The sequence below is a fragment of the Salvia miltiorrhiza genome, chromosome 8 (assembly GCF_028751815.1).
Source record: "Salvia miltiorrhiza cultivar Shanhuang (shh) chromosome 8, IMPLAD_Smil_shh, whole genome shotgun sequence".
Lineage (NCBI taxonomy): Eukaryota > Viridiplantae > Streptophyta > Magnoliopsida > Lamiales > Lamiaceae > Salvia > Salvia miltiorrhiza.
This window is the reverse complement of record NC_080394.1, coordinates 26340503-26355323: the sequence shown is the minus strand read 5'-3', so window position 1 is coordinate 26355323 and position 14821 is coordinate 26340503. Positions and strand designations below refer to the sequence as shown.

Below are 14821 nucleotides of genomic sequence, written 5' to 3'. Positions count from 1 at the left end.
TTATAAAAGAATTATTTGGATAATTTTTCATAAGTATATTTCACGGGAAAAAATAAATTGAGCCAAAATTCGTGTATTTTTTGACAATTCTCAAAATTCGTGAGGAAATATAAAATGAGTCAAAGTTCGTGTTTTTTTTTTGACAACTTTTAAAGTTCGTGGGAAATACCAAGATGGACCCAAAGTTTATGTATTTAGGCCCCAATAACCCTAATAATAATAATAATAATTAATTGTATTGTAAATGGAGAAAATGGTCCATCATGTGATAACAAAATTTCAAAAATAGAGATTGAAATTAATTTTCGTGGATGTCTCAAAATGGCAAAAAGAGACTAGTTTTTATCGACGAATGGAGTATTATATAATGAACCCTAATCAATACTTACTCAGCCCCAATTTAATAGGCCACAAAAGTTGTACATGGATGTTAAGAAACAAATGGTTTATAATAAAATATGATAGATAAATTAACTTTTTTTAGAGTATATATTTGTTCAAAAAGTAAGAGATGGAAATAAAAATATTATTTTTAAATGAAAAGAGAGATAATGATGTGTAGATCATTGAGGCATATGAAGTAAATAATGAGTTATATGAAGAAATTTGTTACGTACTGAGTTTCTATTTTATGAGAAGAGACATGTTAACAATACAACATTCAAATATAGAAATGAGGCACATATAGTATAACTTTAAAATAGGGGGTTAATGCTGCTAAATATTTTAAATTTGATTTTTATTTTCGTATTTTGCATCAGTTTCAAAAAATCTGCCCTACATACAGTCAAAAAGTACGGACAGGAAAGGGCTAATTAAACCCAACTAAGCCTTGAAGCGGTTTTTGCACTCTATGAAAATTTTCGGTAAAATTGAAGCTGACTTCGCAGCCGAAAATGCCTACGTGTAATTAAATTCCGATAGTCAAAACGTCGTCGTTTTGCTTAAATTCGAATCAGGATTCCTAATTTCCCACAAATTCAAATTAGGGTTCCTAATTTTCCCTCAAAGCTTCTCCCAAAGCTTCTGTTGTTCCTCACAAAGATTTCCCCAAAGTTTCAAATTCCACCATTTTCACGTCGGCATCGGCGATTGCTTGTCAGATAACCACTTATTTAGGCACGAATGATGGGAATCAAAGGGAACCATGGCGAAAAAGAATCCACGGGAACCACGGCAAAATTGGACGAAAATAATCAACCAATCGATGACAATCACGCCGAATTGATTGACGAAAATATAACGATGAGTTGCTGCAATCGATGACGACACAATGGGATGTTGAAGAGGACAACTGGCGTGTCGGATTTGACAGAGGAGGGTGGGCGCAGTCTGATCTTCCAGCGATGTGGGGGTGGACGTTGTCTCCTCGGTTGCGGCGTGGTTTCGTTGTCCGGTGCGATTTGGTCTTCTCGGATGTGGGGTGAAGTCTGCTATGAAGGATTAAGTTATGGAGGCGATGGACGTTCTTGTGAAACGACGTAATTTAATACTATGCAAAACGACGTCGTTTCACAATACGTCATTTAATAAAATAAAATAAGATAAAAAAATAGACGTATTGGCCACATCGACAATTTTAAGCCATGTCATTTAAAATATTGACACGTAAATATAGTTAGTTCGTCGAAATATTTCGCCGGATGCAAACATCGCTTAATAGCTTAATTGAGATATACTGTGGCAGATTTTCTGAATTTGATGCAAAACACGGAAATGAAAATAGTTAAGGTATTTAGCGGTATTAACCCCTTAGATTAATTAACATGATTAATTAATTATCAATTCAAAAGTTAAAAACAAATATAAAAAATAATTATAAACTCCAATTAAATTCATAAATTCTAGTAATTAATTATTTTATAATTGTACTAAAATATACTAATATATTAAAATGGTAAACAATATTTAAAAAATTAAAAATGGGAGAGAAGATTCATGCGGATAATTTGGGACAGATATTAAGAGCCGTTTCCCTCCGTCTTAATTTTCTACTATTTTTGCACATGTATTTGTTGTAGAAAATCTCACTGATGCTTTTCGTTTTCTATTTTGTTTCTCCCCTTAGGAAGATAGTATAATTAGTGTCCGTTTTTTCGTCTCTTTGTCCAATTAACTTGTTTGAGTTTTTAGTCAAAAAAAAAAAAAAACTTGTTTGAGTTTTGACCCAGTTTGCTTGCTTGTCCCTTCGAAATTGTGACTGCAATTTTATTACAAAAAATGAAGAGAAACACGATATAATGCAAGCACAGTTGCAATACTGACAAAGAAACGTATATACTTTTTTATCCAAGTATAGTAGTATAGGAAAGGAAGCTCTGTTAACCGGAGAGAGAGAGAGAGAGAGAGAGAGAGAGTTGACACTCACACACTGCTGATGGGGCAGTGTTACGGTAAGACGATCCCCACCGAAGACAACGATGGGTACCCCACCAGCACCACCACCGCCGCCGATCTCCCTCCCCAGACGCCGCCTCGCAATGGCACTCCGGCGAGATCCTCCGCCGCAAACAGCCCCTGGCCGAGTCCCTACCCCAGCGCAACTCCTGCGGGGGTCTCTCCCTCTCCGGCGAGGTCGACGCCGATGAGGTTCTTCAAGAAGCCGTTTCCGCCGCCCTCCCCGGCCAAGCATATTAGGGCGTCGCTGAGGAAGTTGGGGCACAAGAGGAAGTCGCCTCGCCAGGGGCCCATTCCGGAGGATGCGGCGGCGGCGGCGGAAGATGCGGAGCAGCAGCAGCAGCAGCAGCAGCACGCGCTGGACAAGAATTTTGGGTATAATAAGAATTTCGGGGCCAAGTATGAGCTTGGGAAGGAGGTCGGCAGGGGGCATTTTGGTCATACCTGCTATGCCAAAGGCCGAAAGGGGGAGCTCAAGGACCTGCCTCTTGCCGTCAAAATCATCTCCAAACCCAAGGTGAAACCCATTCATTCTCACATACTCATAATATAATGTGCTTCTTTTATTGCCAAAAAATAAACCATACCTTATTTCTATCATTTGAGCTCAGACATTAGTCTCCGTAAAGGGTAAAAGAGCATTCTTTGAGGATTATCCTAGATAGATAAACATAGTATATGTTAATCGTTTACTGAGATGGATTGGAACTTTTGGGTGATAAAAAACAAAGATGGATTGGATCTTTTGGATGATTTCTATCATTTGAGCTAATTTTGCTTGATTCATTTTCCATTGAAAGGGTAAGATCGGAGAAATCTTAGTAATGAGATAAAAAATACTCAAATCATATATCTTATCAATCATAAATAGTAAACGCCAGGGGGATGTGTAGGCTTTTGTTGGCGAACCTTAAAAGAGGCATCTCTTTCTAGCATCCATTAGTTGATCAGCTATGCATTTCTGGTTTAGATAGGTTGGTGAATGTCTGCAAAACTGAAAACAGGTTTAGGGTTATTGATACAGAAGCATTTGAGATGTTTTTAAATCGGATCAACAGTTAATCCTTTTGAAGCCCAAGTTGCGGAATTTGTTTCAGATTTAGTTTCTTAACTGATTCAACTCTACCTTAGTAACATTTCAGGGTTCAATTTCCTGATGTATGGGGCTATAGGAAATTAGAGACCTTAATATGGGAATAGGGTAACTGTTCAGGTGAAGGGAGATGGTGGGTTTAGATAAAAATGAAAAATGACTTTTCTTTTTTCCCGTGCACATATTTCTTACAATATCTAATACTGAGTTGTCATATTGGTTATGCTGACTAGCATTTTGGTTCAATAATTCAGACACCGTCATTATATTTGTACATTATGAAGCCCCTTCAATCGTGTTTAGGTTGGTTTGAACCTTAATATGACTGCTGAAGAGCCATTATGATATGTCTTTTGCTTTCCCCTTAAAATGTTTGTCAAATAAGAGAATGAGCTATAACAAATCTATCTTCAGCTTCAGAACATAATGATTGATCATAATTTCCTTACTGATACATAATTTTATGGATATAATCACTACCAACATCTTTATTGGTGAAAGAAGTAAACATTTGGATTAGAGTCACATTAAGGAAAGTATAAAGAGTACTTGGAAAGTTTTCATTCTTGTTTAAGCAGTGAATGTAGTTCTGCCATGCATAATGATTCCAACTTTAGGAGGGTAAAATGAAATGGAAAGAACTGTATACATCAGATCTGTATTCTTTTTAACTCACAATTTTCTTTATACTTCTGATGGCTTCTTTCCTTCTTTTCTTTTCTTTTCTGAATTTATAATTTATGATGTTATAAAACTTGATTTATATCTCAATAAGCTTTTTGAGCCTTTCGGCAGATGACGACTGCAATATCCATTGAAGATGTTCGCCGAGAAGTGAAAATTTTGAAAGCTCTTTCAGGTCATAGACATCTAGTTAGATTTTATGATGCTTGTGAGGATGCCAATAATGTGTACATAATAATGGAGTACGTACTCTCTTTTCCCTATGCTGTTTGTGTACATAATTGAATCTTAGTTAAGTGAAGCATGCCTCTTTCCTTGTGGGACTTTCTGTTCTTGATATCTGCCTGGAAAACAGTGTAGTTTCTTAGTTAAATTATTTTGTTACACTTTTCCTAGATCAGGCAATATTTTAATAGTTTCTTAAACTAGGAAGATAGTTGATGCTTTCTATTGAATGCTTTCCATGAATAACTTTATATCATTGTCATGGACCTTGTGGTGGAGCCTATTTCGGTTTCCCCGACTTAGATACTGATTTAGTTAAGTATTTCCTTTAGTATTTGACATAAACAACTTTCAACAAGTCTTTTATAAAATTGTCTCATGAATTTTGGTCTGTCGTACAGATACTCAACTTCAATACAACTAATAGTTCGCTTCTAATAGTCTTACTTTTCTTAAATTGAGTACTCAAAGTGATAGCTTTTGAATAAAAGTGTTACTTCTGTTCTATCTTGGGAATTTGGCCTATGTGATGATGGTCTTGTACAAGTTTTTTCCTATAACATCTGCTAATAGGTTATAATTATAACTTTGCCTTCCAGTATGAGTGATCTCCTTTAATGGATGCTTATATAAAATATCTCACATTTTTAAAGAGACAAACTTTGCATTTTCATTTCAAAATACTCTTTGCAACTGCAAAAGGTTTAGGAGAAAAAATAAATACATTTGAAATAATTTTGTAACATGTGTAGGAAAAGATTTGAGTTTTGAAACTGGGACTGGCAGGTGTTCTGAAAGTTGGTATCATGAGCCTTTGAACCAATAAAGTATGTAATTCTGATATTAGCTCTCTCTTTCTCTTGTCTTGCAGGTTATGTGAAGGTGGAGAACTGCTTGATAGAATATTGTCAAAGTAAGTGATAGAAGAGTTTCCCTTTCATAGTCCTGCATGCAATCTATTAGGGAGGAGAGAGAGACTGATAAAAGCAGATATTCTTTTATGTTCTAATTTCTAGCCATCTTTCCGATGGTTGCAGCAAAACACTCACAATAGTTTATTCATTTCAGAGGTGGTAGATATACCGAAGAAGAAGCAAAACTTATTATTGTTCAGATTCTTAGTGTTGTTGCATTTTGTCATCTTCAAGGTGTTGTCCACCGTGACTTAAAACCTGAGGTATACAGAAAGTTTATTTTTGCTATCAGTTTGCTATAGCTCTTGATACAAGACTTCTAACTTCCCATCATGATATTGATACTAATCCCAATCCTCAGAATTTTCTATTTACCTCCAGAAGTGAAGATGCTGATATGAAACTCATTGACTTTGGTCTTTCTGACTTTATCAGGACAGGTAATAACCCATTTTATCACCCTGTTGTTTGAAAAATGCTATTTTTTGTCTTGCTGTAAAACCTCATAGATTTTCTTCCTAAAGGATCTGATTAGGTATTGCTCGATAAGTTAATTATTAAATGCTGAGAAAACGTAGATCGCGTTAGTTTCTTCTGTGTCAATTACATACCACTGCCTATTATTTGTACTTAGTTGATTAATTCGATGTTATTTTCTTGACTTGCTCGAGTTATCTAATGGATTGTGCTGGCTATTTTATTTATCTGCATCTGTGGATTAATAGTTTTTCTTAAACTTCTCACTTTCTGTGCTTGCTAATTGAACTTATTCTTTGTGATTGTTCTTCTAAGCATTTGGATGAATTCTTTGATTATCAGTTTTTCATTCTGTCCGGCTGTCTGAATTATGAGTTTAATTAATTTAGGGTTAATACTGTTTTGTGTCCCCAACTTTCAGCGTTTTCCAGAAAATATCCCCAGCTTTCAATTTTTTTCATAAACTATCCCGCTATGCAAAATCCGGTGATGGAAAGGTGATTCATCTCGCCGGAGTCTGAGGTGGATTTTTTTCCACCTCACCATATGTAAAGACGTCGTTTTTCCCTAAGAAAAAGCAAAACAACAATTCCGCCTCAATAATACAACCAAAATTCCACTTCAATACAAAAAAAAGAAAATCAGATTTAGGAATCATCGTTTTTCACATTGCCACAAAAATCCCTAATACTTCTTCTAACAATTCTTCCCAAACAAATCCTTCTTCCCCACAAATTTTGTATACCATGACATTTTAAGGAAAACACTGAAAGTTGAGGTTTTTTTCAATAGAAAAAGAGAGTTGGGACATTTTTTGGAAAAGGCTGGAAGTTGGCAAGACAAAAACACTATTAACTCTTAAATTTATGACTACTCTTGCTTTTCTTCCAGAACATTTTACTTTCGGAGGTGAATTAGCAAACTGCCGTGAACCCAAACTTTTATCTGGTTTAACACGTGGATATCAGTAGAAATGGTTTTTGCATTTGCTGTTTCAGTGAACCAAAAAGTTAATTCGTGCCTACAAGAAATTGAAGTTTGTAACCACACTTAATTTGCTTGTGGCAGTTTACTCACACATGATTAGATATGTGTAGTTTGGGTGAATCTATTAGGTAATTTTAAATAACTATTGACATTTAATAGGTGTGGAAAAAACTATTTAATCACGTTTATTTTTTATACCTATTATGTCATATTTATTCTTTAAACTCAGTTATGCTGATGTGGAAAATTAATAAAAATTATTAGCCACACATAGTTAATGATTATATGTGTGGTTAATGGCGTTACCAACAAGGTGTAACATCTTTCACCAGCGTTCCTTTGCACTTTTTACCTGCTGAATGCCAAGCATTCATTGCATTAAGTGGATATCTTAGTTTTCTAATTTCTGCTGCTTATTTAACTTGGCAGATGAAAGACTAAATGATATTGTTGGAAGTGCTTATTATGTAGCACCTGAGGTTCTTCATAGATCTTACAGTGTGGAGGCTGATATATGGAGTATTGGTGTCATTACCTATATTTTGCTTTGTGGAAGTAGACCATTTTGGGCAAGGACGGAGTCTGGAATATTTCGTTCTGTTTTGAGAGCTGAGCCAAACTTCGAGGACATGCCTTGGCCATCCGTCTCTTCACATGCCAAGGACTTCGTAAAGCGACTTTTGAACAAGGATTACCGTAAAAGAATGACTGCTGCTCAAGCTTTGAGTTAGTATTTCTCCATGAGCTGCTCACAAAAGTCATTTAAAGCCAAATTGAAATTGCCAATATATTACTAAATATGCTGCTAACTTCACTTCTCAATGTTTATAAACTTGCATATATTTGCATATGCAGCTCATCCTTGGTTGCGAAGTGAGAGCCATCCAATTCCGTTAGACATATTGGTCTATAAGTTAGTGAAGTCGTATCTACATGCTACGCCTTTTAAACGTGCAGCACTAAAGGTTTGTGGGCTATTGTTGCAAACTGTTCTTTGAGAAGTTTGTTTATTTTATTATTGTTTTCATCCTTTAATACTTGGTTAGTAGGGGAGTTTGAGGTCGAATATGCATATGATAGCGATCTTTTTCTTGATTCCTATTATTAGCTATTAGGAAAGAGGATTTGTTGTTCCACTAAAGTTATGTGATTGTAGCATGTTATATGGTTTTTATTCTTTTGAAATTTCACGATACTTGTTATTCCTTTGTGATATAAGCATGCATGAGTATTGTTACACCCACCTTTGATTAATGCATGCTCAGCACCAATGGCCTTGTTTGATCAGATTGTGGTGATATAGTGTTAATAAATCTTGTTCGATGGTTATATATAGGCTCTCTCAAAAGCATTGAGTGAGGAGGAGTTGGTCTATCTTAGAGCACAATTCATGCTTTTGGAGCCTAATGAGGATGGACGAGTCTCTCTCGAGAACTTCAAAAAGGTTGTCAAGCTTAACCTCCTGGCCCTGAATTTCTGAATCATACATGCCTGTATTTTAAAAATGGTAATTGTTTCGCAGGCTCTTGCACGTAATGCTACTGATGCCATGAAGGCATCTAGGGTCCCGGATATCCTTCATGCGGTTAGCAAGCTTATCAACACCTCACACTACATACATATTTAACTTCATGGATGCATAGTGGAGCTAATAAGCTATACTTTTTTCTGTTAATTCAGATGGCGCCGTTATCTTATAGAAAGATGGAGTTTGAAGAGTTCTGTGCAGCTGCTATCAGCACATACCAACTGGAGGCCCTAGAAAAATGGGAGCAAATTGCTTCCACAGCTTTCGAGCATTTTGAAGAGGAGGGTAACCGCATTATATCAGTAGAGGAATTAGCTCGGGTAGCTAACTAACTATTCTCGTCTCGCTTGTGATAATCCCCAATCCAACCTAGCTAATAGAATTTTGGTGGATGCAGGAGCTGAACGTTGGGCCTACTGCGTATTCTATGCTGAGAGATTGGTTAAAGGGCAACGGCAAACTGAGTTTGCTGGGATATACTAAATTTTTGCATGGCCTCACCCTTCGCAGCTCAAACATGAGACATCATTAACTAGGTTCTCTTCTCCTCTCTTTTCTCATGCATAATTTATTTAGGAATCCTCAAAAAGAAAATATTACTGTTGGATTTTGCGCATAATTGATGAAGAATTTAATGTACAAATGTAGTAGTGGAGTTGAGCTCAACCATATTTTACGGCCTGGCCCTCGTTAGAGATTTTTTTTTTTTGGTTGATACTTTTGTTTTATTTTTTTTATTTTAATCTTAGTCTTCTTGATATAGTGAATGAAATTTGTGTTGAGGAAAGTGTTGTATGGACTGGAGAGTCTTTTGCATTAGGAAATGGTATGCTTTTACAATTTGTTTTTAAAGAAATGTAGAGCAATTTGAATTAGAGCAGTTTTCTTGATCTTATATATACGTTAATTAAGAATCCACTGAACCTGAAATGTGTTTGTAGATACTTTCTCAAAAGAATAAATTAGAAATGTTTGTACATATATACGTGTCTACGAACAAGTTATATTTAAATATTTTATGTAACACCCCAATTTTTATAAACTTTTCAATTTAAAATTTTGAAGAACTAATAGATAAAATAAAATTTCTTGACTATCAAAGTTTAAAAATAATTCAAAACCAACTTGCCCAAAAAACTAATTTAGTAACATGAAAATAAATATAAAAAAAACAATAATTTAAAACGTAACAAATCCACTTAAACTTTCTATGAAAAATCTTTATCTCTAGTCATTCTCAACTTCCATGGCCACCTCGACTCCATAACTGCAAAACTGGAAAGATAAGGGGTGAGCATATTAAAAAAATATACTCAGTGAGGAACATAACAAATATCATATACGTCACATATATAATCAAATCACATTATCATACATGCAAACATACGCCAAGAGACCGGAGCCCCTTGACAAACATAATCATAGTTTCAGTTGATGGCTTAAGTCTCATGACCAAACACATACGTAGATCCATGGCTTAGGTCCCATGATCAACTTATCAACATAGATCAATGGCTTAGGTCCCATGATCGCACATAACATCATAGATCAATGGCTTAGGTCCCATGATCGCACATAACATCATAGATCAATGGCTTAGGTCCCATGATCGCACATAACAACATAGATCAATGGCTTTAGGTCCCATGATCAACTTATCAACATAGATCAATAGCTTAGGTCCCATGATCGCACATAACAACATAGATCAATGACTTAGATCCCACGATCACACATAACAACATAATCATAAGATGCACGTAAACAAGTAATCAAACGCGATAATAAAAATATATATAACCATATGAATAAGCGTAAAATCCGTCACCTTAATATCGAATCTTATAAATTCAATCAAATCCGGAACAAGGATCCTAGTTACACCGCACCGATTTTTTTTAAATTCTTGCTTTCTAGTTCCGCGTGTGTTTCAGGATTTGAAAATAGATCTCATATTTATACTAATTTCTAAAGAGTTTTTGATAAGTATAATCTATGTATATCTCTTACTAGGATAAAGAATAAAGATGATAAAAGAGTTCTAGTTCTAATAGGAATCGTAATAATAATAATAATAATAATAACTAGATAAAATCAATGGTGCTTATCTATATATATCATGTAATTATCTAAAAATAATAAATTGTACAAGAAAAATATTAATAATTAAACTTATATAATAAATATAAATATTTGGGGTGTTACATTTTCGGTTTTATTTATTTTAATGGTGAATGAGTGTAACTGATTAGTAAATTAATTATTTGGTTCATAGAATGAAAAATGTATTCTGATAAGATGGAATGAGAGTTGGATGCGATATAAATAAAAGTTGTCCCGAAAAGATAAATTTTACAGCAGTGATGAGCGATGTAGCAGTATAGGAATTGATAAACTAATTAATTAGATTGAAAGTGTCGTCTTGTGTGAGCTATCATGAGATGAGTCAAATATTCGAGTTTAAATTTATAGTTAACTAACTACCCCCATCCATATGTGATGCACGGTAAAATTAAAATTAAATTATATATTTAAATAAATAAATATAAATATTAAACATAATTAAAATATATAAATAAATAAAAAATATGATTTAAAAATAAAATGATATATTATTCAATAAAATTTTGAATTTAAGAACATAATTTTCAACTATGTATAAAATATAATGATAATTATAGTTATTAAATAATTTCAACTTATTTGATAATCAAACTAATATTACACATTATTTTTATAGAGTATTCCACATAATAATAAAAAAAATATTTTCATACATAAGCATAAATAAAAAGTTGTAAAATTTTAACAAAAAGAAAGAAAATAATAACCTATTCATTTTAAATTCATTTTTGATGTTTTTTATACCATATTAAAGATCATGTTATGAACTTCAACTTAAGATGCATATTGAATATTTCTTCACATCAAAATTAGAAAAGAATTAAAATTATAAATAAAAAAAGAGAAAAATAGTGAAAAAATTGATTGGAGAAGAGAGAAAAAATGGAGGTAGAAAACTCATCTTTTAAAGAATATGAAGATTTACGCGGTTTGAGCGAATAATCTACATCTACGTTTCGGAGCTGAGCTGTTACATGTGGGCCTAATTATCTTTGTTTCGGAGCTGAGCTGTTACATGTGGGACAATTGGGCTCAAACCTCATTACAATTATCTTTGTTTCGGAGCTGAGCTGTTACATGTGGGCCTAATTGATTTGTTAGAGCTGAACTGACAAGTGTGGGCATAGCTGAGCTGTCGGAACTGACATTTAAGAGAGTTGACTCCCAAGGTTGACACTGAGTTGATTTGTTAAGGACGAAATTTGGTAGAGCTGACCCGTCAATGGTGACTTTGGTAGAGCTAACCGGTCAAAGGTGACCCTGGTAGAACTGACCAGTCAATGCTGACTTTGGCGGAGCTGATCGGTCAACGATGACTTTGACCAGAGCTGACTCTCAAGATTGACACAAGTGCCTTGCCTTTCTTCTTTGATAGTTTTTTTTTCATTAATATTTTTTATTCATTAGACTTGGCCCAAAGAGATGTGCATAATATTGTCAATTGTCATCATCAATATAAAAATGTCAAATATTGCTATCAAATATATGAATTAAATAAGTTGATAACAATATTACTAATCACATTAATAATTTTTAGTATTATTTAAATATTAATAATTGGTTTAAAATAGTGTATAATAAACATATTGTCAATTCAATGAGTATAATATTAAATTTAATCTATATCGTATAATAATAAAATAATAATAATAATAATAATAATAATAATAATAATAATAATAATAATAATTAAATTTATAGATTATAAAGAATATAAATGTGACTAAACTATCAACATAACAACTCTGCTTGAGCCTTGAAGATAATTCTATTTTGTTAGACTTTTAGAAAATCGAAACGAATCGAATCGTAACACTAATTTTTTTTAAATAAAAAAAATTGAAAAAAATTGAATCATATTTAATATTTCGATTTGGATCTGTTCAATTATTCAATTTCAGCTATTTTACAGACCCATAATTCACATCTTGTCCACATTTAATATAACAATTTTGGACTCTTAACGATATTATTATTCAAAGTCCATAATTAAATAGCCCAAGATTATTTAAAAAATTAGAAATAATACGAAAAACAAAAAAATAAAATAAAAAATAGCAACAAATATATTGATATAAATAAATAAATAATTCATACAAAAAATATAAATAAAATTAAATAATTTTATATAATAATTAAGATTCTAATTTTTAGATATATAACTAATTTTATTTTTAAAATTAAAAAGCTCTAAAATGAATCAATATAATCTCATGCTCCTTATTTTTTTTACCAACAAACGACAACAATATGGAAAAAAAAAGGTATGGTATTCAACATTAGAGGTACATGACAGAGAAAAAAAAATTGACATTTTAAATGGTCATTTCCTATTCTTTTCAAATCTATTTTTTATAATTTTTACATCAAATTAAAAATCTTGTCATGTTTTTTAATTTAACATCTATATTGAATATTTTTCCACGAATCGAAGTTAACGATTTTTAGAAAATAATCTAAATAGAAAAAAGAGAGAAAATTTGATAGGAAAATGTTACCGTTAGAACTCCTTTTTCATATATTTCTAGTATGCTCACCCGTATAATGCACGATGAGTATCAAAATAAAATGACTTGTTTAAATAAGTAAATATAATCAAAATATAAGAAAATGCAAAATATGTTTTAAAAATATAATAAAATAATTCATATTAATTACTCAATAAAACTTCGGATTTTAAAAGGTAACTTTATGACATTATATAAAGTGTAATGATAATTACAGTAATTAAACAATTGAAAATTATTTGATAAATTTGTTTTGCATTACACATGTCGCAGCCCGACGCTTAGCCAATAATAGCATAGGCCGGGTATCGTGCGACGAAAAAATGGGAGATCTTAGTACAGATACCTTAGTGGAGGCGAAAAAGAGGTATTCATGGAAGTGAATACCTTAGTGCAGAGTTTCCGAACTACTTAGAAGAAAAGGGAATATTTTCTCAGTTGACTACATCTAGCACACCCCAGCATAATGACGTAGCGAAAAAGAAAAATAGAACTCTTTTGGAGATGATTAGGTCTATAATGAGTTATGCAACATTACCAACTACGTTTTGAGGTTATGCCATGAAAACAATAATTTACACATTAAACTTAGTACCATCCAAGTCACTTCCCACAACTCCATATGAGTTATGGACTAGTAGGCAACCAAGTCTAAGACATCTCAAGATATGAGGTTTACCAGCACATGTGCTGGTAAATGATGCTGATAAGTTGGAGTAGCGTACCAAAGCATGTTTGCTTGTAGGGTACCCAAAAGGAACAAAAGGTTGGAGTTTCTACAGTCCTAAGGATCATAAGGTCATTAATAGCTTCAATGCTAGATTCTTAGAAGATGACTATGTAAAATCACAAGCCCACTAGTCAAATTGTCTTGAAAAAATGAGAACATGATTGACAAATGTACCACCAGTACAAGTGCAAATACCAACGATACCCACACCGAATGTCAAAAGTACACTGAATATTGTAACACCTCGTAGCAGTGAGAGAGTTGTACAACAACCAGAAAGATTAATGTTCGTGAAAGAGTCTCCAAACTTGGTCCTTGGAGAAGATGAAACTGACAACTGCACTCATAAGGAAATAGTACTAAGCGAGAACGCAAGTTCTTGGATAACGACAACGAATTCTGAAATAGAATCCGTAAAGTTCAGGAAAGTATATGAGCTTGTCACACTACCTAAAGGCTAGAAAGTCATTTGGTGTAAATGAATATTTAAACGTAGGAGAGATGGTGTTATGCCCACATTAAATATCACTAAATTGAATAAATAAATAAATAAATAAATAACGATAGAACCTTGTATTAATGAGAAATCATCTTTAGACAAATACGTGGAACAATCGAAAATTACAAGTAGCCTTAGTAATAGAATCATTTCCTATTCTACAAAGAATACATGTATATATAAGTCAGGGACTCTTCATAGTAATCCACAACAAGCTTGTAATTCGGCTTAGTAGGGCTCTTAATATATCAACATGACGAGGCTGTCATCCTAATCCAATGCCACGTCTTCCAAACACTACTAGATCAACCTTATCCTCGTGAACATTGCGCAGGCCTATCAGCCCAATTTACTCATTTAGCCCACCAAACCGTAATAAAGCAGTCCAACAACAATAACCTTAACATACCAATGCCCATTACATAAAACCATCCTGATCATCAAATGGGGACTAGATAGTTATAGTATTCAAAGCAAGACTAAAGGTTTTACCCAAAAAGACGGTATCGATTGCGATGACACATGCTCGCATTTGGCTATGCGTAAGACCACAGAACTCTCTTAGTTATAACTGCTCCTTTAGATTTGGAAGTATGGAAATGGATGTCAAGACAACTTTCCTAAACGGAAGTCTTGAAAAAACCATTTGCATGGAA

At 33.4% G+C, this 14821-nt stretch overlaps 1 protein-coding gene across 1 annotated transcript; it reads left to right on the top strand.

Annotated features, from left to right (window-relative positions):
* Positions 1-1946: 1946 nt before the first annotated feature.
* Positions 1947-9161, top strand: LOC130997313 (CDPK-related kinase 3-like). Its single transcript, XM_057922590.1, has 11 exons — positions 1947-2914; positions 4286-4416; positions 5271-5312; positions 5468-5576; positions 5675-5753; positions 7207-7503; positions 7633-7742; positions 8114-8221; positions 8300-8362; positions 8458-8625; positions 8703-9161. The coding sequence occupies exons 1-11, from the start codon at positions 2378-2380 to the stop codon at positions 8835-8837; spliced, it is 1779 nt and encodes a 592-aa protein (XP_057778573.1). The 5' UTR covers positions 1947-2377; the 3' UTR covers positions 8838-9161.
* Positions 9162-14821: the final 5660 nt, after the last annotated feature.

Excerpts from the sequence above, each read along its gene's own strand:
- LOC130997313 (XM_057922590.1), top strand. The coding sequence starts at position 2,378 with ATGGGGCAGTGTTACGGTAAGACGATCCCCACCGAAGACAACGATGGG. Across the intron at positions 5,313-5,467 it reads CTTGATAGAATATTGTCAAA|AGGTGGTAGATATACCGAAG; the intron begins GTAAGTGATAGA and ends TATTCATTTCAG. Across the intron at positions 8,222-8,299 it reads CTCTCGAGAACTTCAAAAAG|GCTCTTGCACGTAATGCTAC; the intron begins GTTGTCAAGCTT and ends ATTGTTTCGCAG.